General features: G+C 45.5%; 1 protein-coding gene across 4 annotated transcripts in view; it reads left to right on the top strand.

Moving 5' to 3' along the window:
* Positions 1-26,886, top strand: part of EHBP1L1 (EH domain binding protein 1 like 1) — a 99,421-nt gene that overhangs the window by 14,878 nt on the left and 57,657 nt on the right. For all 4 annotated transcript variants that reach the window (XM_075326214.1, XM_075326212.1, XM_075326213.1 and 1 more), the window contains exon 2: positions 26,134-26,191. In XM_075326214.1, the coding sequence (XP_075182329.1) occupies positions 26,134-26,191 (58 nt within the window). The remainder of the gene's footprint in view (positions 1-26,133; positions 26,192-26,886) is intronic.

Here is a 26,886-nt window from a genome sequence, read left to right as displayed (position 1 = left end):
ATTCGGAGCCTCATTCCATATAATGGCAGTTCTGAGCTATGGGAAAGCGCTATCTTGGCCTGTGTTGTCTTTTGAGGCCTTTCATCACAGAATCACGTCTATCCGAAGAGACGGATTAATTTTTTTCCCCAAAATTAAGAGAGATGATGATTTTTTTATTGTCTTTGAAAATAATCTACTTGGACAATGTAATAAATCCCAGTGCAATGTATCAGATCATAAAAAAGTTGGCAAAAACTGAGATCGGCCGCTATCTTATACCCCTGATTAGCGGCTTGTGTGCTCTATGATTGGTGGATATCGTTAAGTTGGGTCGTAACCGGTTCTGGTCTCGTGCACATTGATACTTGTGCTGAAAGATTATAAAGTAATTAAAATGCTGCCAAAATCTGCCACAAGGATCTTCCAACTAAAAAAAGAAGTCTGGAGGTGATAAAGGGTAACAATGAATCGCTGCTCAAAGGGGAATGGAGACAATCCCAAGTGCAACAAATGTGTATCAAGATGAGAGAAGTACATTGTTTTCTTGCATTTCATGGTCAGATTTTTATTTATATGGAACAAGGCTTTTTTTCTAGTCATATAACAAAGCCTATTAAAAAATGCAAAAAAAAATAAAACCGTACACAGATATGGCGGCATTTATAAATCAAAAGATGGCACTGACCAAATGTCACACCGGAGCCACACACACATATACACACAACCTCCTCCTCATCACTAGACACACCATCCTATACAAGAACACCTCTATAGAAACATACAGCCCTATACACACACAGCCCTATGCATATACATAGAGCTACACACACACAGCTATACACACACACACACAGCTATACACACACACAGCTATATACACACACACAGCTATACACACACAGCTATACACACACAGCTATATACACACACACCCACACAGCTATACACACACAGCCCTATGCATATACATAGAGCTACACACACACACACACACACACACAGCTATACACACACACACACACAGCTATACACACACAGCTATACACACACACACAGCTATACACACACACAGCTATACACACACACAGCTATATACACACACACAGCTATACACACACAGCTATACACACACACTGCTATATACACACACACACACACACAGCTATACACACACAGCTATATACACACACACACAGCTATACACACAGCTATACACACACAGCTATATACACACACACAGCTATACACACAGCTATACACACACACACAGCTATACACACACAGCCCTATGCATATACATAGAGCTACACACACACACACACACACAGCTATACACACACAGACAGCTATACACACACATACAGCTATACACACACAGCTATATACACACACACAGCTATACACACACAGCTATACACACACACAGCTATACACACACACAGCTATACACACACACACAGCTATATACACACACACAGTTATACACACAGCTATACACACACAGCTATACGCACACACACACAGCTATATACACACACACAGCTATATACACACACACACAGCTATACACACACAGCTACACACACACACACAGCTATACACACACACACAGCTATACACACACACCCCTATGCACATACATGTACCTACACACACCCTTACTCACCCCGCTATATAAACATACAGCTATATTCACACACCGCTATGCACACACATACAGCTAGACACACACACACCCCTATGCACACATATACAGCTATATACTACTTATTACTTTGTAGAAAGAGTTCATTATTGTTTTGCAGGGAGTACAACTGTGGGCAATCTTCCTATGAGGAGGGCACAAAACAGAATTGTTATTACTTTGCATGAGGTGATAATTGTGGGCATTAGTAATGTGGGGGGCACCTCCTGGTTAGTGAATGGGTCTAATGGTGGAACAATTACTGTTTTGAGGGCTCTGGGGAAATCACTATTACTGTGTATGAGTCAGTATTACTATGTAGGATATAAAACGAGGCACTATTTCTTTGAGAGACATTAAGAAAGGAACTTTTATTTGCAGTTGACTATTACTATCTTGGGTAGAATATTGGAACTGTTTGGCAATATTATTTTTAGCACAATGTTTTCTAGAGCACTTTTATGGGGGGGGTTCACCTATAGTAATGAAGTACAATACTGGGCAATGCAGCATGTAATGTAACAAGGTGAAATTGTCATAGAACTAAGATTAACAGCAGAATGGAAACTTTATGTTCGTTGTGTTCCTTGAGAAAAGGAGGAAAGATGCTGGAAACCTGAGGATCCAAAGATGTCTAGGCAGAAAACACAAGAGTCCTGACTGGAAGAAGCTTTTATAGCAGACTTCAGATGGAAAAAAGCAGAAAAGGGAGTGGTACAATGAGACAAGATGTGAGTCAGTGCACTTATCTGTAATTTATTAACATTGTACATGAGGAGGAGGAGGTGAGCTGTGACATCACCTATTGTGATCTTGTGTTATCTACTATATATAGAGGTGTTATCAGTTATTGTACAGGAAGAGGAGGAGGTGAGCTGTGACATCACCTATTGTGAATGGTGGCTCCTGTGTTATCTACTGTATATAGAGGTGTTATCAGTCATTGTACAGGAAGAGGAGGAGGTGAGTTGTGACATCACCTTTTGTGAATGGTGCCTCCTGTGTTATCTACTGTATATAGAAGTGTTATCAGTCATTGTACAGGAGGAGGTGAGCTGTGACATCACCTATTGTGAATGGTGCCTCCTGTGTTATCTACTGTATATAGAGGTGTTATCAGTCATTGTACAGAAAGAGGAGGAGATGAGCTGTGACATCACCTATTGTGAATGGTGGGTCCTGTGTTATGTACTGTATATAGAGGTGTTATCAGTCATTGTACAGAAAAAGGAGGAGGTGAGCTGTGACATCACCTATTGTGAATGGTGGGTCCTGTGTTATGTACTGTATATAGTGGTGTTATCAGTCATTGTACAGGAAGAGGAGGAGGTGAGCTGTGACATCACCTATTGTGAACGATGGGGTTGGGTCCTGTGTTATCTACTGTGTATAAAGGTTTTATCACTCACAGTACAGGAGGGGGGAGGAGGTGAGCTGTGACATCACCTATTGTGAATGGTGGGTCCCTGTATTATGTACTGTATATAAAGGTTTTATCAGTCGCTGTATAGGAGGGGGAAGGAGGTGAGCTGTGACATCACCTATTATGAATGGTGGGTCTTGCGTTATCTACTGTATATAAAGTTTTTATCGTCGCTGTATAGGAGGGGGAAGGAGGTGAGCTGTGACATCACCTATTGTGAATGGTGGGTCTTGCGTTATCTACTGTATATAAAGTTTTTATTGGTCACTGTACAGGAGGGGGAGGAGGTGAGCTGTTTTGAGTGGGGAATCCTGTGTTCCCTACTGTTGTATTCTGAATTAATAACTGAAAGTCCTGTTGGTATAAATAACACTTCAGCCTTTGTGTGAGACCAGCCCTGGAAAGATTGATAGATAAAACTCCATTGTGTGTAGTAAGTGGCAATGGTGACCTATTCCAAGCACGTCTAACCTTATATTTGACATTAGGCGGGTTTATGTGCTGCAATAAGACATGAGATTTCATAATTTCAACTAATTTACTATTGAATGCAATCGAGCGGTCGTTCTTCCAAGTAATAAAAGATGTTCCTATGCAAAATTCTCTTAATGGCAGTAACATAAAGTTGTACACAATGTGGAGGAGACAGACGCTCGCGTCCTTCAGGATCTGCAGATAGTCACAGGGCATATTATACATTATAATGTATTATCACTATATGGCCCGAATATTGTAGTGAGGGCTAACCTCTCTGTGTCCCGTCACTATTCCCCGGATTCTTCTTCGCTACCATATAACATAATAATTTCCATGATTCATCATCGGCCTTCCGCTCTTTTAACAATTGTGATTTCTTTAACCCTTTTGGAAGCGTTGAGAACCTCTCCGTACAACTTCCTCCCGATGAGAATAACACATGTGAAATTCCATATTCTGCAAAACTTCAGGTCTGTATTTTGGATGGGGGAAGAGAGGCGTCAGTGGGGGGATTAGTAAAGTTGTGCCACTTGCAACGTTGCCCAAAAATTGAGAGTCGGGCTCAGAAAATACATTTTAACAGTTTGTGCCTGTTAGACGTCATCTGCAAGGATAGAGCGCCGAGAACGTTCCTGGAATGTTATTTCCCGCCCGATCATTTTGCTTAAAAAATCGTCATTGTTGGCAGCACATCCCCATGTGTAAACGACCGGATATACTGCTGACAATACGCAAACTGTATGTGGACGAGAAATCCGTGCAAATCGTTCCTCCCCATATAGATGTTTGCGGCATATAAATGGAACTGTCACCCATGGAGAAGGAGAAGTCCGTATGCGCCGCGTGACCCATGCGTTCAGACCGACACTTTAACAACGGGAGAGGTGAGGGGACACCTCCTGAACTTGCCCCAAGCTGTTACCTGAACTCCCTAGCATCCCTATAAGGGATGTTTCAACTTGTCACCGAGACAGATACCTAATTTCTCAGTAGCCCTGCAAACACCCCTGGCTAGTGAGATGGCCCAGCGGGAGACACTAGTCCTACTGCTGCTTTAATAAAAATGGAGGGAAAAGGAAAGACAGACATGGGGATAAAGAGAAGGATACAAACACCAAAATTCTACAGCTGCAGACGACTCCAAAGTAGTAGTTGGATGGGCACAGGAGAATTCCCCAGCAGCTCCTTCCACCAGGATGGCCAGAATAGAATGAATTCTATCAACAGCAAGGACTGCTGGGAAAACCCTACTATTTAAACTAAAGGGGCATGGATCAAAGCCACTACAGCTGACCTGCACAGCACAGAGCTGCTGGTAACAAAACTGACATTAACTCATGAGACACCAAAAGAAAGAAAACTTTGTATAAATGAGGAATCAATATGGAAAAGAGGGGCTCCAGTCCAAAAACCTGTCACTAGTCTCTAAACAGCAGGGGAGACGACTGTGATACATGCAACAATAGGCATACTATACCATCACATGGCCAGATTGTCCTCCTGTGTTCAAAGTCCCATAGGCCAAGTTCACACCTTGCATTATTTTATTTTTTTAAAATTCCACCATCTGTAGGTTTAACCACTTGCTTGGTGTTGTCTTAATGCGTTTTTGTTGTTGCTGCTTTTCCACAAGAACAAAACATGAATATGTGGGAAATACCGGTATATGGATTTGTGCGGAAAACTGAGCAAGGTTTTTGTTGTTTTTATGAATGAAAAAAACTGCTATTTCAGTTTAGAAAATCAAGGGGTAAAATCTGCAACGTGTGAACCTAGACTAAAGCGGGCTTTACACGTTGCGACATCGCTAGCGATGTCGAGCGAGGAGATAGCACCCCGCCCCCGTCGTATGGCCGATATGTGGTGATCGCTGCCGTAGCGAACATTATCGCAACGGCAGCGTCACACTACTTACCTGCCCTGCGACGTCGCTGTGACCGGCGATCCACCTCCTTTCTAAGGGGGCGGGTTCGTTCAGCGTCACAGCGACGTCACAGCAGCGTCACAGAACCGCCGCCCAATAGAAGCGGTGGGGCGGAGATGAGTGGGACGTAACATCCTGCCCACCTCCTTCCTTCCACATTGCCGGTGGACGCAGGTAAGGAGAGGTTTGTCGTTCCTGCGGTGTCACACACAGCGATGTGTGCTGCCCGCAGGAACGACGAACAACATCGTACCTGTCACGGCAGCGATATTATGGAAATGAGCGGCGTGACAACGAGCAACGATTTTTGACGTTTTTGTGCTCATTGATCGTCGCTCATTTGCGATTGTCGGGGTAACAGCGCCGGATGTGCGTCACTAACGATGTGACCCCGACGATATCTCATTGCCAATGTCGCAACGTGTAAAGCCCGCTTTAGATAGAAACAGTAGATTGTGACTGATGTCAGTGATCATACCTGTACACGGCTGCAGCATATGTTTGTGCTATATAAGCAACGGAAAATGAGGTAACTGGGGATTAATAGCTTAAGGAAACCTGTCACCAGATTCGGGGCCTATAAGCTGCGGCCACCACCAGTGGGCTCTTATATACAGCAGTCTAACATACTGTATATAAGAGCCCAGGCCGCTGTGTAGAAATAAAAATCACTTTATAATACTCACCTAAGGGGCAATGAGGTACAGATTGGTTGGATGGGTGGCTCCGTTCTCTGGGACCGGCGTCTCCTCTTTCAGCCATCTTTGTCCTCCTTCTTCTGTAGACACAGTGCATGACGCGTCCTATGTCATCCATACTAGCCGGTATTAAGTTCCTGCGCAGGACAGATCAAAGTATTGTAGTGCGTCTGCGCAGGACTTCAATGCCGGCTAATGTGGATGACGTAGGACGCGTCATGCACCCAGGCTTCAGAAGAAGGAGGACAAAGATGGACGAAAGAGGAGGCGCCGGTACCGGAGAACAGAGACCCCCATCTGACCAATCTGCACCGCACCGCTCCTTAGGTGAGTATTATAAAGTAATTTTTACGTTCTACACAGCGGCCTGGGCTCTTATATACAGCATGTTAGAATGCCGTATATAAGAGCTCACTGGTGGTGGCCGCAGCTTATAGGCCCCAAATCTGGTGACCGAATCCCTTTAAGGCTATGTTCACATAAATTTCTGTTGCTGCTTTTTTTCTGCAGCCAAAACCTGTTCTCTTGGCAGTAAAAATGCTGCGTTCAAAACAGCTGTTTTTCAGCATCTCGGGGGGGGGGGGGGGGGGGGGGTTGGCAGTTTATTTGGGTGCAGATTATATGTGTCATATTTGAGTTTTACAGTATTTTATTTGAGTTTTTTTCCCATTGCATTCTATGGGTGAAAAAAAACACTGCAAATACGCTGAAAGGATCAACATTCTACAGATATAAAAACACTGCCGTTTTCCAATTCAGTCAGGAAAAAAAAATGAGTATGAGATTTCTGAATCTCATAGCTTTTACTATAAAAAGATAAAAAAAAAATAAAAAAAAAAATTCTGGATTAAAAAAAAAGAAAAATGCTACAAAAAAAGCAGATGTGAACACAGCCTAAATGTCCCCAACCTGTTGTTTGCTACCAAGAAATGAGGACAGAAATGGCCAAATAGATGCCATCGGAAGTGTTTGGGACAGGAGTGAGTTATCTTGCTGTAAAGTGCAGTTCAGCCCCCGATGTCGCCCCTATTCTTCCTATCCCATCAATCATCCTTTGCTTTTCTTTCTTTTTCATCCCTTTTAAGGCCCTTTGAACCTTGGTGTTTACATACATGGAATTTTCCTATGTTAACATTGAGGACTATGATGTTATCCAAGTGTGATAGGGCCTTGCTTTATGGCACGCTGAACATACACTTCCGACATGCTATAGACTGCGGGTTTCGTTAATGATCTAGTGACTGTGCATGATTATCAGCTGTGCTGTAATGCAGATGTAGCAGAGCTGCATTTGTGCGCTAACTCTCTGGAGCTGCATCATTTGTAGGTCATGATAACTCTGGTTTTAAAGGGACCTGTCACTTGCCAAAAATACCTTTTGGTTTAAAGGGACTCTGTCAGCAGATTTCTGCAATGTAACCTGTAGACAGCATGCTGCAAATGTTAAAACAGAGATTTCAGCCCTGTGTCTGTTATCTCGGTCTTTTTTTTGTTTGTTTACCTGAAATGTTAGCTTAAGCCTCTTATCTTTCTTATTAGTGGGTCTCAGCAGAGCTTGAGTTGTAGTTCAATTCCTCAAGGTACCGTCACACTAAGCGATGCTCCAGCAATCCCACCAGCGATCTGACCTGGCAGGGATCGCTGGAGCGTCGCTACATGGTCGCTGGTGAACTGTCAAACAGGCAGATCTCCACAGCGATCAGCCACCAGCCTCCAGCGACCTGTGTAACGACGCTGTGCTTGGTAACCATAGTACACATCGGGTTATTAAGCAAAGCGCTTTGCTTATAGTTACCCGATGTGTACCTTGGCTACGTGTGCAGGGAGCAGGGAGCCGGCTTCTAGAAGCTGCAGATGCTGGTAACCAAGGTAAATATCGGGTGACCAAGCAAAGCCTTTGCTTCGTTACCCGATGTGTACCTTGGTTACCAGCGTCCACAGAAGCCGGCTTCCTGCACATTCAGATCGTTGCTCTCTTGCTGTCAAACGCAGCGTTGTGTGCTTCACAGCGGGAGAGCAACAACCAAAAAATGGTCCAGGACATTCAGCAACGACCTCACAGCAGGGGCCGGGTCGTTGCTGAATGTCACACACAGTGACATCGCTAGCAAGATCGCTGTTGCATCACAAAAAAACGTGACTCAGCAGCGATGTCGCTTAGTGAGATGTGGCCTTAACCCTACTGTGATTAGCAACTTCTGTTTATGGAAATGTGCACTGAAAGACTGGTGTTGGCAGAGACAGCTCAAAATCTCAAATCTTTCTCTGTTTCAGAACGGCTGCAGCCACTAATCTAAGTGATACATCATTGAACTCAGGGCCTCTTTGTTTACATTATGCTACTTTGAGATGAAATGGCAAAAACCTGTTGACAGATTCCCTTTAAGTGTCGATATTGTCCTGAATTCGGCGTTTTTATTTTGTTCCTACTCCTCTCCATTCCTGAAATATTACCCTCTCTTCCCGGTATATAAGACTAGCCTCTGTAGCCAAAGGGGCTTGGCCCTAACTTCTTCTGTGTGGGTGTTCTCTTAAAGGCCATTCCCAATTGGTAAAATAGTGTAGATTTACATTCAGGATAAAGGAGGCCATATCTCCGGAACAAAGAGGCTTAGGAACACAAGAAATTCATTGCCGGATTCAGGAGAACAGCAGCATTTATGCCAAGAATTTAATTTTATTTTATTTTACATATTTATGGAAAATGACAGGTTCTCTTTAATATGATGCATTTGCTGCACACCGTGTAAAAAAAAAAAAATAATAAAAAAAATTAAAAAAAAATTACAACCCCAACTCTGCACTTATTTAGTGTCACTGTTCAGCACTTACCTCCATTTTTGTAGCTGTGTTACTGATTAGAAAGTGTCAGGGCGATTTCAGATAACTGTCAGGAGAATAGTTAGACGGTGGATGAAGCAGCAGAAATAAGTCTGTCGCTCTATATGCAAATACTCCTCGCTCTCGCACCATTTATCTTAATCAGAGCGATACGTATAGATTCAGATTTGCTAGTCTGGCAAACTCCCCTACAAGTTCATATTCATTTTAGCCCTGTTTGTCATGTCTGATTGCTGTCAGAATAAATCATTCCTCACCCAGCCTTTGCATTTTCCCATGGGGTCTAGTGCCGTTTCAGTGTTCTGTACTTTTCTATATGATTACGCACCAACGACAATTACATTGTAAGAGTCTTCCATTTAAAGGAAACCTGTCAGCGCATCTTTGTGTGACGCCCTGGGCAAGCCAGGGGTCACAGGTCACAACATCACATGCACCTCACATTCCCGGCAGGTACAGCTAAGCTAACCTAAAATCCTTGTTGCCTTCCTCCAGGGGCTGATGTCCACACCAGGGGGTGGGCCAGGCGGTTGGCTCCGCCCACCGAGGAGTACACAGCCCTTGAGGCGAGAGAACCAGGCAGTTGAAGTCTAGCTGAGGGCTAGAGTGGAGTGAAGTTTAGGAAGTGAAAGTAGAAGGAGGTGAAGTGGTAGAGGAGCTTAAGAGGAGTGACAGAAAAGGAACAGTTAAGAAAGCCTGAAGTTGGTCCGGGTGTGCGCCCCGGACTGAGACAGCAAGGTCAGCAGACGGCGGTGATAGTCTGCAGGGGGACTGTTTGGAGGTTGCTGGAAGGACCGCGGACGGGTGGTGACCCGGCGGTACTGGAGCAGTATACGAAGAACAGTCGGCACCAGGGCAGGGGCCTTTCGGATCCCGGCAAGGCTAGGAGCCGCCATAATTTGCCAAATCTGTCAGTGAAGGGGACCTCTGTCTCCTAACAACCAAGTCCCGATTGAAGGCAACAGCCCGACCGTGAAGGGGAGACACCGCCACCGCCAGGGCACCAGTTTCCCAGGGCCAGCGCCTGCGGGCAAAGTAGGGCTCCTTCGGCCCAGATTGAAGCCGAGGAATGGGTAACCGGTGGGGACCCATCGCTACCAAGAGATTTTACATAGGTGCAGGGAAGAGACCGTCACCGCTAACTGCAGGGAACCGCAGCACCGTAACCGTCCGAGGGACCCGTCCAACCAGCCATTTGTTTACCGAGAACTGTGTCGTGTTTACTGGCTGAGTGAGTACCTCCGTGCCGTGCGGCACAGCGCTGCCCCTGCGCCCCTGCACCTCCACAGGCCCCATACCCGCCTGTCCACCATCCCAATCCCATAACCGGGCCCCGGGACCACCAATCCCCTACCCACGGAGGGGCAAATCAACAACTGGCTGCTCCATACCATCACTCCCGGGCTCCCCAGACAGAGCAGCGGTGGTGTCCACTTAATCACCACAACCGTGGGTGGCGTCACGGACAATAAACTATCCCAAATCCCAATCCCCTTTCACTCACGGGCGAGGAGCGCCGCTCGAGTCCCCGGGATCCGGCCCATCGCTCGAGCCACCGAGCAGCAGCAGCAGCAGGCCGCAGCAGCTGCAGCGGCAGCCGGACCCGAGCAGTGGGAGAGCGCGGCGTCCCCTCCTCCGCCCGCGACATTTGCATATGGAGTTAGTGGTATGGTTGTGTAGATACTTATCTCCCAGTAAAAACGACACCTTTTTTGTAAAGATCCGATGTCCCAATCATGAGAAATCAAGTGTAGAAGCCGTATGCAAATCAGACTGGAAGTGTCCTGGGGGCGTGTCTCTGCATGTAAGCTGTTTCTTCTAAGTTCATAGACACGCCTCCAAGTCTTCTACACTTGATTTCTCATGACTGGCACATCGGATCTTTACAAAAAAGGTATCATTTTTATCGGGGGACAATCACCTATCGAGGCTAACTACTAGTTTCATATGTAAAAACCTGCTGACAGGTTCCCTTTAACTGAATATTTCAGTAAGTTCACATTTATGTAAAAGAATCATAGTGAGCACATTGTACTATATACACTAAAGTAAAAACCGCCTTAAAATAATAGAGTACAAAGAGTCATGGCTTCAGTGACCTAACCCATTGTTAATAAATCCTTTAAACTATGGTATAGACTGGTTTCAGGCTTTCCAAAGCAAGTGGAGACTATTATTAACCTCACACTTGTCTTGTCATTTAAAGGGCCAAATGCATAGTATTTCCTAATGTGCCAAATAGGGATTCAAGAAACCTTCTGGATCTATTCTAGACCACTTTGGTGTCCGAGCAAAAATGTCCTGTTGGTGAAGTTGTGGTTTAGAGTTATGTGTCCTGTCCTGCTTATGCTTAGTCAGTCCTGTTGAAGATATATCCACTACCTGCTGCGACCTTCTGGCTTTTGTGATTACGATACTGTCTGAACACTTTGTAATATGCTATATGGTATCACACATGTCCGCCAGGCAGTTGACACATTTAAAAACTATTCTGGGAAATGCATATTAGGAATTCTCTCTGGTGAAGAACAAGACTTCTTACAAGACTTAAAGGGGCCGTCCACCTCACAATAAAAAATGTATAATAAATAGATAAGTCATGAGTTAAACACCGGGTGCCATCTTTTTCATTCTTTCTGATACGATTTCTTCAATTCCCAGTCCTGTTTTCATCTATGTAAAATTGCTGATCGCATCCTTTATACGTACATACTATGCCTTAAAAGTCTGAGATACTCCCACATGCTCTGGGCTGAACCATCTAAGAGGTTCTCAAATTAAAGGCAACCTGTCAGCAGATTTGGGGCCTATAAGCTGCGGCCACCACCACTGGGCTCTTATATACAGCATTGTAACAGCCCAGGCCGCTGTGTAGAACGTACAAATCACTATATAATACTTACCTAAATGGTCGCTGCGGTGGATTTGGGTCATATGGGCGTCTCCGTTCTCCGGTTCCAGCGCCTCATCTTTTGGCCATCTTTGTCGTCCTTCTTCTGAAGCCGGGGAGCATGACACATCCTACATCATCCACACTCGCCGGCATTGAGGTCCTGCGCAGGCGCACTTTGATCTGCCCTGAGCAAGGCAGATCAAAGTATTGTAATGCGCCTGCGCGGGACCTCAATACTGGCCTGTCTGTATGACGTAGGACGCGTCATGCACCCAGGCTTTAGAAGAAGAAAGACCAAGGTGGCCGAAAGAGGAGGCACCAGTCCCGGAGAACAGAGACGCCCATATGAGCCAAATCCACCACAGCGACCATTTAGGTAAGTATTATATAGTGATTTTTACATTCTACACAGCGGCCTGGGCTCTTATATACAGCATGTTAGAATGCTGTATATAAGAACCCAGTGATGGTGGCCGCAGCTTATAGGCCCCAAATCTGGTGACCGGTTCACTTTAAACTATGCACACTGTGATTTGAAAGTCTGAAGTACTCCCCTCTGTTCTGGGCTGAACCTTCTAAAAGTATCAGGGGAGGATTGTCTCAGATGAAACTATACACTCTGTTCTTTAGTTGTCCAAAATAGTCCCACTCACAGGGGAAAGTATTTGAGACTTCCCAAGCACAGTGTGTATAGTTTCACCGGAGACACTCCCTGCACCCCTTTGCTTCTTTAAGATGATTCAGCCCAGAGCATGGGGGAGTGTCTCAGACTTTCAAAGCCCAATACGCTTAGAGGATGTGTGATAATGAGATTTTTACAAACTTTGGCGCCTGTCATGTCGGCATCGGGTTCTGTTCAGACTACAGATTCCGATAACGTCTCTAGTGTCTGTGATCAATGCAGGCAGACTCGGGTGTCGACCTGCAAAGTGATAATTCATTGGCTGGCTAGCAAGAGTTAATTTCTGCTAGTTAGTCTCCTTTGATCACATGTTATGGGGAAGCCAATCACATCTCCTCTGCTCCTATATATGCTGGCTAGATCCTTCTACCTATGCCAGCTATAGTTTATATGGACTGGTGAGGTGTTGTGATCCAGACTATTTAGGTGGTTGTTATACTTGTTGCCGAGTGAAGTTGTGAAGTTAACCCTTGTTGCCTTTTTATTGCTACCTTCTTGCTCTTGCTCTTGCTTTACCCCTGAGTCTCTCATTGTCTATTCCAGTGTGTGTGCAGTGTGTCAGAGTTTTGGTTTTCCCTTATCTATCTGTTTTCCATCACGCTCCTGTCCCTTCCTTCCCTGGTGGGAGAGGAGTATCAGAGTAGAACTGGTCAGGAACAGGACACATGCATCTCCACCATCAGGAGTAACCCTGAGGTTAAGGATAGCCTAGGGTCCCCTAGCGTGGGGGACAGCATAGAAACCCCTGTTATCCTAACCGTCACCTCTTGACAGTATGCTGCCAGCCATTTGACATAGATGAAAAAAGACCTGAGGCACAAACAATTATAAGGTGAGCGCCTGGTGTATTATATATGCACTATGCATTCATTGTGAAATTTGTTTTGGGGTCTAGATTGTCACTTTAAGGGTGAAGTGCAGGCAATTACTTTTATTTTGCATTTTACACCATTAATTTATTTTTTATAGTATTAATAGAATTGTGGATATGTATTTCCTTGGTGATTTGATGTTCTAGACCGAAGATAATGTTGAAAAACCCCAGAATAAGCCCCAAATTTAGAATATAGGAGCTGATTTTGATAAAAAAAAATAATTCACAGATTATTGTAAATGTCCCGGCAGGTACAAAACCTCCAAAAGAATAGAAATTATTAATACATAAACGGTAGACGAGAGAGGTTTACATTCGTAGATGGATGTGCGACCTCTGCCGCAAAGGTGTGTTTGGTTTTCCCATTCTTGCCTCTGGTTCCGCGGTTCTCACGCTCCGTTTTATCCCCCATGCTGCTTTCTATATATATCACATTGCCATCTAGCAACATGAGCACTTCAATAATAAAGATTTATGAGAATTTCAGCCTTCCCGTAAGAGCCATGCTGTCCCATCAGCAGATAGCAACCTGCAGTCTGGACGTGGTGGCCACCTGTTGATGGGTCTTCAGGGCAACATTGCGGCCTCATAAAGGAACTCAGTGGTTGCAATTCAGTTATACATATTTTATCTTATAAAAGAAATAAAAACATACTGGCACAAAGCCGAGTGCTTCTATACAGCAAAGAGGGATATATTCAAGTGGGAACACGGCACTAAATCTGCCAAATGCTAGAACAGTAGATTTAATCATCCGAAATAATATAGAGAGGTCAGGAGGGCAATGATCAAAACACTCAACAATGGAAGCTCCAAGTATCCAAAATGTCTTGTATGTAGTAGCATTACAAGTTCTGTTTACTGGAACCAACGGGCCGAGGCCGATACCAGAAAAATATCCCTCCTCCACCGAACTGTACACCATGTATAATGCAGTCAGGGGGTAACGTTCTCCAGGAATCACGAGACCCAAACCCATTCATCAGACTCTAGATGGAGCAGTGTGACCCGTCACTCCACAGAACACATTTCATCTGCTCCAGAGTCCAGTGTTGGTCACTGTACACCAGTCCATCCGACACTCGGCATTGTGCTTGGTGATGTACGGTTTGGCATTGTGCTTGGTGATGTACGGCTGCTACAGCTTCTGGGCCATGAAGCTGCCGGTGGGCGTAGTGTTTTTGCTTTACACCACTTCATCTGACGCTCAGCATTGTGCTTGGTGATGTACGGCTCGGCATTGTGCTTGGTGATGTACGATTTGGCATTGTGCTTGGTGATGTACAGCTGCTACAGCTTCTGGGCCATGAAGCTGCCGGTGGGCATAGGATCCGTGCTCGTACGGTGGGTGGCTCGAGCTCCTCACGGACCCGGGGGTCACGTCGCTCTGCAAGGGGGTTGGCGCTACACGCAGGGACTTCGGTGGGGAGTTCCACGGCCGGGGCCGCGGTGGTTTGGAATGGGATGTAAGTTCGTGACGCCACCCACGGGTTGTGGTGAATGGATGGACACCACCGCTGCTGTTAACTAGGCCTCCCGGGGACGGTGTTGCGCAGCTTGGTGTTGACCCCTCCGTAGGTAGGGGAGTGATAGTCTCGGGAGCCCGAGGGATGGAGCTGAGGCAAGGGGACAGGCGTGGGCTGGATGCCGGTGCAGTGCGGCGCGATGCGCGGCCCGAAGGCACTGGTGTATTCACTATGACACAATAGACTGGAGTCTCTGGTAAACCAAACGGGATGATGAACGGGGCCCGCAGCCAGCTGCAGCTTCTCCCTTGTCAGGTTGATGGTTTCCGCCTTTCTCCTGCACCTCTTTGTGTGAATGTTTGACTCCTATGCTTAAGCAACGGTAGTCCTCTCCCCGGCTTGCTGGGTGTCGGAAGAGCCCTCTTTGCCCGCAGACGCTGGCCCTTTGGGTCTCTATGCCTTGGCGGTGGCTTTACCCTGTATGGTTGGGCTGTTGTCTTCTAACGGGTCTTGTGTGGGAAAGGTCCCTAAGTCCAGTCCTCAATCAGTTGATTTGACTTGGCCCTGTCGGTTCGGGGCTTTGTACTGGGTCTGAGTACCCCTCCTGGTGCTCCGATTTCCAATCGGTTGCCCGGTTCGGTACCGGCGGGCCACCGCCCAATCCCGGTCCCTACGGTTCCACCGGCTGTAATCCCAGCTCCTGCAGGCGGCCACCACCGTCTGCCTCCTTGCCAGAGGTGACTGGGCTCCAACCCAGCCACCTGAGTAGATTATTGGCAGGCCTGGTCACAGGTCTGCCCTTGAACTCGACCTCTCTCCTTCACTGTCAAGACTAATCTCTCTTCTGCTCTAGAACTTGTGTCTTTTTTCCCGCCTCCAGGCCTGTGAACTCCTCGGTGGGTGGAGCCAACTGCCTGGCTCCACCCCCCTGGTGTGGACATCAAACCTGGAGGGTGGTGACAAGGTTTTTAAGTTTGGCTGCTATCACCTTTTTAGGGAGGGTGTGTGTGTGCATGGGACTACCTGGGACGACCTGACTAGTCCAGGGCGTCACATGTGCTTTACACCACTCCATCCGATGCTCAGCATTGTGCTTGGTGATGTACGATTTGGCATTGTGCTTGGTGATGTACGGCTGCTACAGCTTCTGGGCCATGAAGCTGCCAGCAGGCGCAGTGTTTGTGCTTTACACCTCTCTATTCAATGCTCGGCATTGTGCTTGGTGATGTACGGCTGCTGCAGTGGCTCGGCCATGAAGCTCTCGGCGCACGCAGTGTTTGTGCTTTACACCACTCCATCTGAGGCTCGGCATTGCGCTTGGTGATGTACGGCTCGACATTATGTCTGGTGATGTACGGCTGCAGCTGCTCGGCCATGAAGCTGCCGGTGGGCGCAGTGTTTGTGCTGATGTTACCAGAGGAGGTCTGAACTCTGCAGTTATGGGGTCAGCAGAGCATTGGTGACTTTTTTGTTCTCTGCTCCTCAGCACTTGGCCCCCACTCTGTAGCATTATGGGGTCTCCTCTTCATGGCTGAGTTGCTATGGTTCCTTCCCCTTCTCAATTATATCACTCACAGGTGATGGGGGAAGATTTAGGGAGGAAGAAATGTCATGAACAAACTTGTCACCCCAGTGGCTCCTATTACAGGACTGCGCTGGTATCAATGAGATATGCCCCACCGGCCCTTGTGTCACTTTAGTAAAGACAGATGGCATGGTGGAAGGCCGGATGTTATTCATGGAGCAAGGGGGCGTCTGTTATACACCGGGGGGACAGGGCCGCTACCAGGGTGGGACAAACAGAACTCTAGTCCGGGGCCCTAACAGAAGGGAGGCCCCTTCACGCTTCATTTATTGGCTTATAACCAGGGGGTGGTGTCTCAAGGGGGCTCCAAAATGATGCCAGTCAGGGGCCCTGAAATTCCTAGTGGCAGCCCTGGGGGGAGGTGGGCGAACGCCTGATGTTATACATCGGGGAAGAGGGCCCGAATGCTACACATGAGGGGGGCAAGAGGCCGGATTATATACAGTGATGGGTGAAGGGCTGAGTATTTTTCCTGATGGTGAGGAACTGGATGTTAAATACTGAGGGTGAAGGGGCCAGATGATATACACCGGGGGAGAGGGACCGGATGTTATACACTGGAGGGGGCAGGGGTTGGATTTATACACCAGAGGGGCGAAGGGCCAGATGTTATAACTGGGGGTGAGGAACTGGATGTTATACACTGAAGGTGACGAGGCCAGATGATGTACACCGGGGAAGGGGGACCGGATGTTATACACTGGGGGAGACGGACTTAATGTTATACACTAGTGGGGCGAGGGAAGGGATGTTACACACGAGGGGGTCGAGGGACCGGATGTTACACACGAGGGGGGCGAGGGGTTGGATTTATACACCAGAGGGGCGAAGGGCCAGATGTTATAACTGGGGGTGAGGAACTGGATGTTATACACTGAAGGTGACGAGGCCAGATGATGTACACCGGGGAAGGGGGACCGGATGTTATACACTGGGGGAGACGGACTTAATGTTATACACTAGTGGGGCGAGGGAAGGGATGTTACACACGAGGGGGTCGAGGGACCGGATGTTACACACGAGGGGGGCGAGGGGTTGGATTTATACACCAGAGGGGCGAAGGGCCAGATGATATAACCGGGGGTGAGGAACTGGATGTTATACACTGAAGGTGACTAGGCCAGATGATATACACTGGGGGGAAATAGCGTTGAAGGAAAAAACGGACCTCAATGATTATGGCGTGCGTCACCATAGATTGTCCGTTTTCAGTGTCTGCAAATGTCGGTGCAGATCACACTTTGGCTGACCAGGATCTTTCATATGTCTGCATTACTTTCTGCTCATATTAATCCTGGTGCACATTCATATTATGTTGGTTTGAACTTCTATTGGTGCCATATTGGTTCATTGCTTGTAATATTGGCTGTTGTAACCTGCGCTGGTTTACATGACGAGAACATGGCTACTCACACATAACACCGGCGTGCACCGCTTGATGTTTCGTAAAATTATACTGCGATGGAAAAATATCATTCAAAGTTCATGTTTGTGCAGCGCTGAGCAGACAGATCGCTGAATCACTTTCCCTTCTCACTAACATCGCACATAACTATAGTGTGAGGCTCTTTGTATCAGGCTGCAGTGTAATTACAGGGTAGGAAGCCAGATAATACCGGGGTAGAGTTCACTGCTGGTATTTATTGGCTGATATACAAAAGCAAGATAAAAGAAAAATGATAGTTGCTAATACTTGGAACAAAAAAAATATAATTTGCTAATACAAATGTACAGAAGAAAAGAAATAAAATGGCTTTTTATGAGTTTCTGTTGTAACGTGGCATGGAGGGTTAGTGGTGGGTGAGGTCTGTGCCATGGCACGCTACATGAAATAGGGGGTCCTGGCAGAGTGTGTGGACTTTTGCTAAGTTGGCGGTATGCATTTGCATCCAACGTAATCCTGTACCGTATATACTAGGACGGGACCCAGGATAAATGACAGGATGGGGGACATATTTACCAGAATGGGGGACATATATACCAAGATGGGGGACATATTTACCAAGATGGGGGACATATATACCAGGATGGGGGACATATTTACCAGGATGGGGGACATATATATCGGGATGGGGGACATATATACCGGGATGGGGGACATATTTACCAGGATGTGAAAATATATACCAGGATGGGGGACATATTTACCAAGATGGGGACATACATACTGGGATGGGGAAATATATACCAGGATGAGGGTATATATTTAGCAAGGTGGGGGACATATATACCGAAATGGAAGACAAATATACCAGGATGTTGGAAATATATACCGCAATGGAACTTAGGATAGGGAAAATATATACCAGGATGGGGTACAGTACATATATACTAGGATGTGGGAAATATATACCAAGATGGGGGACATATATACTGGTATGGGGCTTAGGATAGGGGAAATATATACCAGGATGGGGTACATGTATACCAAGATGAGGGACATATTTATCAGGATGGGGGACAAATTTACCACGATGGGGACATATATACCAGGAAGAAGGGAAATATTTTCCAGGCTACGGGACATATTTACCAGGATGAGGGACGTATATACCAGGATGGGGAAATATATACCAGGATAGGGCTTAGGATAGGGGAAATATATACCAGGATGGGGGACACATATACCAAGAAGGATCCCAGGATGAGGGACATTAGTACAGGATAGGGGACATTACTATATAATGAAGGGGGGGGGGGCAACACTTATGTCTTTAGAGAATTTAGAATGCTGCAAGGGCTTATACAGTTAGGTCCAGAAATATTTGGACAGTGACACAAGTTTTGTTATTTTAGCTGTTTACAAAAACATGTTCAGAAATACAATTATATATATAATATGGGCTGAAAGTGCACACTCCCAGCTGCAATATGAGAGTTTTCACATCCAAATCGGAGAAAGGGTTTAGGAATCATAGCTCTGTAATGCATAGCCTCCTCTTTTTCAAGGGACCAAAAGTAATTGGACAAGGGACTCTAAGGGCTGCAATTAACTCTGAAGGCGTCTCCCTCGTTAACCTGTAATCAATGAAGTAGTTAAAAGGTCTGGGGTTGATTACAGGTGTGTGGTTTTGCATTTGGAAGCTGTTGCTGTGACCAGACAACATGCGGTCTAAGGAACTCTCAATTGAGGTGAAGCAGAACATCCTGAGGCTGAAAAAAAAGAAAAAATCCATCAGAGAGATAGCAGACATGCTTGGAGTAGCAAAATCAACAGTCGGGTACATTCTGAGAAAAAAGGAATTGACTGGTGAGCTTGGGAACTCAAAAAGGCCTGGGCGTCCACGGATGACAACAGTGGTGGATGATCGCCGCATACTTTCTTTGGTGAAGAAGAACCCGTTCACAACATCAACTGAAGTCCAGAACACTCTCAGTGAAGTAGGTGTATCTGTCTCTAAGTCAACAGTAAAGAGAAGACTCCATGAAAGTAAATACAAAGGGTTCACATCTAGATGCAAACCATTCATCAATTCCAAAAATAGACAGGCCAGAGTTAAATTTGCTGAAAAACACCTCATGAAGCCAGCTCAGTTCTGGAAAAGTATTCTATGGACAGATGAGACCAAGATCAACCTGTACCAGAATGATGGGAAGAAAAAAGTTTGGAGAAGAAAGGGAACGGCACATGATCCAAGGCACACCACATCCTCTGTAAAACATGGTGGAGGCAACGTGATGACATGGGCATGCATAGCTTTCAATGGCACTGGGTCACTTGTGTTTATTGATGACATAACAGCAGACAAGAGTAGCCGGATGAATTCTGAAGTGTACCGGGATATACTTTCAGCCCAGATTCAGCCAAATGCCGCAAAGTTGATCGGACGGCGCTTCATAGTACAGATGGACAATGACCCCAAGCATACAGCCAAAGCTACCCAGGAGTTCATGAGTGCAAAAAAGTGGAACATTCTGCAATGGCCAAGTCAATCACCAGATCTTAACCCAATTGAGCATGCATTTCACTTGCTCAAATCCAGACTTAAGACAGAAAGACCCACAAACAAGCAAGACCTGAAGGCTGCGGCTGTAAAGGCCTGGCAAAGCATTAAGGAGGAAACCCAGCGTTTGGTGATGTCCATGGGTTCCAGACTTAAGGCAGTGATTGCCTCCAAAGGATTCGCAACAAAATATTGAAAATAAAAATATTTTGTTTGGGTTTGGTTTATTTGTCCAATTACTTTTGACCTCCTAAAATGTGGAGTGTTTGTAAAGAAATGTGTACAATTCTTACAATTTCTATCAGATATTTTTGTTCAAACCTTCAAATTAAACGTTACAATCTGCACTTGAATTCTATTGTAGAGGTTTCATTTCAAATCCAATGTGGTGGCATGCAGAGCCCAACTCGCGGAAATTGTGTCACTGTCCAAATATTTCTGGACCTAACTGTATATCTGACCAATATGTGGGGTGGGAGCAGATCCACATTCTGCATTGGGGCCCATCGAACTCTAGTTACACCACTGCTGGGCTGTCCTATAGATGATGAAAGGAGAGAGCCTATATAATTAAAAAACAAGGTTGGAGCCATATTCTTGGGATTGCTAGGGGTCCCTGCAGTCAACCCCTTTATGGTCAGCAAGTTATTGCCAATTGCAAATTTTTTCTACATATTTCTACTTGACTATTGTATATCATGCCCCTGGCTGTAGTTGCACCCAGTAAATCTTTCTACTAGGACATATATATTATAGATACACACTATACAGTATCTGTGCGGCGGATTGATACTATATTTATTCTGCTGGAGATTTTGGGAATGTGTAATCACAACAACATAGTTGAGGTTTGAGGCTGGTTTACAATAGCGGGGTTACGTGGGATCAGCTGAGGCTGGTAAATTTAGAAAAGCTAATTTTAATCTAATAAGGTCATCTCTGAGGTATGAAGACGGCAGGAGAAATCTTCACTGGAAAATCACAGACGGAAGAAAATCTCTGCTGCTATAGAAAGAGGTCTCACTGCTTGCCGGAACGCCACAGCGTGTCACGAATTAAACGGTCTGTGGCGTCCCACCCCTGCAGCGCCCCCGTCCTGCTTCGGTTCCGCCCATCAAGATGCAAAATTTAAATTTGAAAATGTTGCAACGTTTCAAACGTTTAAGCCAGAATTCTAGTGTGAAAGTTCTGATGAATCTGGGCCATTGTGTACATAGACTTTATTGCATTGCTTCCCATGTGTAGTAAATTATAAACTTCTGCTCTGTAATAAAATATATACCGTATATATTATCCTACATTTCCTTGGACCGCTTCTAACTGACCTTACAGGGAATCTGATGGCTGATACACACTGTCCTATCCAAAATAGTTACAAAGAGAACACTGACTTAAAGGGAAGCTGTCAGCAGATTTTTGCTATGTAATCTGAGAGTAGCATGATGTAGGGGCAGAAATCCTGATTCCAGTGATGCCTTACTTACTGAGCTGCTTGGTGCAGTTTTGATAGATTCCATGTTTTCTCTGTTGTATATGTAGCAGTGGTCAGAATGTTGAGCTCTGTGTAACCCCGCCCACATCACTGATTGGCAGCTTCCTCTATATATTGTCAGAAAGCTGTCAGTGGTGTGGGCGGGGTTACACACATTAGCTGGACTGACTTCCATGCAACACTTAATTCTGTGGTGATAAACTCCTGCTGACAAAACACTAAGGGTATGTGCCCATGATCAGGACTCACAGCTGCGTTCAAAACTGTGCGTTGTACAGTACAAGCACAGTGGATGGGATTTCTAGAAATCCCATGCTCACTGTGCGTGTACGGCCCGCAGTGTAAACTGACCTGCAGTGCGACTCTCAGAGCCAAAAGCATGTCAACTCTCCGTAGGGAGAACACAGCCTCAGCCCCGAACCCTGAACGTGGGTTCGAGCAGCTGCGATCTCCTGCGGAGGAGACTCATGACCCCACAGGTCAGGACCCGCTGCGTCCAGGACACAGTGGGTCCCGATCCTGGGCACGTACCCTTATTGTATTGAAACTGCAACACATCCCCTAATAAGTGACATATACCTGGAATCAGGCTCTCTTGCCCTATTTTATGCTCCACTCAGATTAAATATCAAAAATCTGTTGACAGATTCCCTTAAAAAAAACCCCGTAAATTATCAGTTAGGCCCAAAGAATATCTTCCTGTCCTTTAGTACCTTGTACTTCTTCCCAGGATCACTATTTTCCTTGCGATGCTGCAGTGCTAATCTCCTGATGATAAAACACTTATTGTATTGAAACTGCAACACAACCTCTAATAAGTGACATTTACCTGGAATCAGGCTCTCTTGCCCTATTTTATGCACCACTGAGATTAAATAGCAAAGGCCTGCTGACAGATTCCCTTTAAAAAAAACGTAAATGATAAATTAGGCCCAAAGAGTATCTTCCTGTCCTTTAGTACCTTGTACTTCTTCCCAGGATCACTATTTTTCCTGCAGTGATAATCTCCTGTTGATAAAACAGTTATTGTATTGAAACTGCAACCCACCCCCTCATAAGTGACATATACCTGGAATCAGGCTCTCTTGCCCTATTTTATGCTTCACTCAAATAAAATAGCAAAAACCTGAGAACAGATTCCCTTTAAAAAAAAGTAAATGATAAATTAGATCCAAAGAGTATCTTCCTGTTCCTTAGTACCTTGTACTTCTTCCCAGGATCACTATTTTTCCTGCAGTGATAATCTCCTGTTGATAAAACACTTATTGTATTGAAACTGCAACACACTCCCTAATAAGGGACATATACCTGGAATCAAGCTTTTTCCCTAGTTTATGCTCCTCTCAAATGAAATAGCAAAAACCTGCTGACAAATTCGCTTAAAAAAACCCCTAAATTATAAATTAGGCCCGAAGAGTATCTTCCTGTTTGTCAGTACCTTGTATTTCTTCCCAGGATCACTATTTTCCCAGTTACGAGGCCGAATACTGATAAAGAGGATATAAATCGTAATTATATATATTTTTCTATGAATATTGGGACCGTCCGGTCTCCATATTGGCTGTATTCACTGTTCGGCAATGCAGTAGCTAGGACAGGCCTAGTAACATGGAGACGTGTTGAGGCCTGTCATGATTTCTGCTGTGTGGACGTTACGTGTGAGCACTCTGTGACTCTGCCTGTGGCGTTTTCACATTTACCTACTTGATAACTACCTGATAACTGTAATGGCGGGGGTCCCTGTGTTACCCATGTATATATTACGTAATGGGATAGAGCCATCAAAACTGTCTACAGTAAAGGCAGACTTTGTTGCCCATAGCAACCAATCACAGCACAGCTTTCATTTCAGTAGAGCAGTTTATGAAATGAAAGCTGATCTCTGATTGGTTGCCATGGGCAACAAAAAATCTTCTATGAGATAGTTTCGATACATGAGCATTTTTTGTACAGAAAACTAAACTTGCACGGCCATGTTTTCAATTCAGGCCGTGCTCAGCGAGTGCGGTCAATCTAGCTAAGGGGAGGCACGCGACATTTTAATAGAAAGCGCACTGAGGCCTTGGCCACCCCTAAGGTGCACAGAGGAGACATTATTTATATATGAAATAAAACTGTTTTTCTGCCCAATTAAAGAAGCTAAATCTATTCTACATGTAAACGTTATAAGGGGGCTATCTATGTCCCCTAAAGGACTGTATAAGTAGTTTAAATCACATTTTTGAGGGTGACAGACTCCCTTTAAGGTCTATTTATGGTGCTTGAAAATGTTTTTCTCTTCATCCTAAATGTTACAATGTGCTTGTAAAAGCAAAAACTTTGCAATTACTTGTTATTAAAAAATCCTCTCTGTTCTCAGGAATGAAGGGATTTTTGATTTAATTATTTAGTGATCGTTGCCTAGGTTACCAGCCACTTCTGACGTCTATCTAGGCAAGGAAAACAGCGCTTACAAGCTTTTTGTTGTAAAGTTTGTAAGAGCTGCTCTGAATCTGGCCAGATCCAATGATCCAGGCAGCATCAGTGCCACTGTGCTCCTCCAATACTGCAGAGGCAATGTTCAGGCTCTGCAGCGTAACCATATGAGTGGTCCAAACAGACAGTCATCTGGAGAACACCACCCCCTGGCAGGTGTCACAAGTGTGGCACGGCCTGATGTGATCTTGGAGGGATCTGGGATCAGAAAGTCACAGAGTTCCCAGATCCGCTTTAGTGCCCGCTCGCAAGCTACCCTGAGTTGGAGCATATTTAATTCCATCAGGCACTGAAGGGGTTAAGGTTCATTTCTATCCTGCAGTGATTTAACAGGTAGTTGTAACCTCAGCTGCAGCCACTCCCTTCTGCTATAAAGATCAGCTCCTCACTCCTCTCTAGGCCGGCTCAAACCTTAAGCCCACCATGTTGAAGGAGCTCGTCACCGCATAGCTGTGGTGTCATTTCTTTTGCAGCTGCAAAGTTCCTTACTGAAGAAGTTGTGAAGTGCTTGTTGTTGTGTCTTTCCCCACTCATTTGCATACGTATTTCATGTTGTCTTATTGTAGTGGCCTTCACAGTCAGCAGGGGCCTAGGCATGTGATCGGCGCACGGGGGAAGGACCTGTCTAGGGATCAGCCTCAGATGAGTGCTAAGAGGTGACCCCGCTCCTCTCTCCCTAGCCTGAGGGCCCACTGTTATATTGTTTTCTTAATGTACCCCGTGTGTTGCGTTGCCCGTCAGGGGTCTTTCCCTCCCCCAGCATGACTCTACCCTGGTGTTCTCACCAGGAGCCCTCCATGACCAGGCAAGAAACCTTCAGTCATATCATGACAGCAGGGCAGCAGGGTGTTCCTAAAGACAATTGCTGAGAAGAATCCTTTACTGTAAAGGGTGAGATGCCTGGCATATCCATAGCATTTCTTGTGGCCTATGGGGACACACATTTTCCATATTTTTTTCTCAGGGTTTGTACATTGCAGTTTGTATTCTTGCTGAAAATTAGATCTATGACTCGGCTAAGACCTGAAAGTGAAGCAGCTTCCTTCCTGCAGATGAGTTACACTCCACCCCTGGTTATTTATGTATCAATGGGTAAAAGAAAAGCAGAAATGCATTTGCAGATCATGAAAGGGTAAATGATGTATCATGCAAACCCAATATTTCCAAATTCTGAATTAGGAGTTTGCATCCCTTCTAAACCCTGATGATTGACAGATATCTAGTGAGTCTAGTTGGTGCTTCCCAGTTCACTCACAAGACCACAGCGGCACTGGAGTAATACACAGTGGGGCTGGCACCAGAGATTCTTGGATTCCAAGGTCAAGAGCAACCCAGGCATCTAAGGAGTTTGACTACCTTTGTTAGTCCATCAACATCCGTCAGTATTTGCAGGTTGCCGAATGGCTCCATGACAGCTTGAGTCTTCACAAAGGACCAGAGGTTTGCGAGAGGGTCAACATGGCCTAATAGATTAGTTGTGCAGAATCACGTAACTGTGGCCATTTTTATATGGAGCAATGTCTTAACAATTTCAGAATTTGGGACAATATTGATGTAACGTTGACATATTTAATTAACATTTGAATTAATTGCCAATTTTAAGGATTTTTTTTTTGTCTAAGAATGAAATCAGTGCCGGTGTCTGTGCTTAGGTCAGTGTATTCACTAATGGCTTTTTCATTTTATTTTCTAGGCAACCGGACAAAATAGTGATTGTATGGACTCGCAGGAACAGAAGGGTCTGCTCCAAGGTATCTATTTCTGCCAGTAGTAACTATTCTTTATCTGTGTTTCGTAACTGCAATGGGTAGGGTATTGTATACATCAGAAACTCGTCAGTAATCGCTGCAATTGAAGCTAGCGCTGATCGCAACATCTTAACCCCTAAGATGCTGTGACGAACAGCAACCACTACATATAAGTGGTTAGAAAGATGCGGGGCCCCCATTATCACCCTTTTTGGGTTCCCTCAGCACAATTGGAAGAACCAAATTGGTTGATGTCATGGAAGATGGGTGCTTATAAAGGGTAAGTGCTAGTGATTAACGAACACTACCATGCTCTGGTGCTTTGTACTTGTAACTAGTGATGAGCGGGCACTACCATGCTCTGGTGCTTTGTACTTGTAACTAGTGATGAGCGGGCACTACTATGCTCGGGTGCTCGGTACTCATAACTAGTGATGAGCGAGCACTACCATGCACAGGTGCTCAGTACTCATAACTAGTGATGAGCGGGCACTACCATGCTCAGGTGCTCGGTACTCATAACTAGTGATGAGCGGGCACTACCATGCTCAGGTGCTCGGTACTCATAACTAGTGATGAGTGAGTACTACCATGCTCGGGTGCTCGGTACTCATAACTAGTGATGAGCGGGCACTACCATGCTCAGGTGCTCAGTACTCGTAACTAGTGATGAGTGAGTGTTGCGGGCGGGGGCCACT

The sequence above is a fragment of the Anomaloglossus baeobatrachus genome, chromosome 10 (genome assembly GCF_048569485.1).
Source record: "Anomaloglossus baeobatrachus isolate aAnoBae1 chromosome 10, aAnoBae1.hap1, whole genome shotgun sequence".
In the NCBI taxonomy this organism is placed as follows: domain Eukaryota; kingdom Metazoa; phylum Chordata; class Amphibia; order Anura; family Aromobatidae; genus Anomaloglossus; species Anomaloglossus baeobatrachus.
Note: the sequence above shows the minus strand (reverse complement) of the source record. Positions and strands in the feature narration are given on the sequence as shown.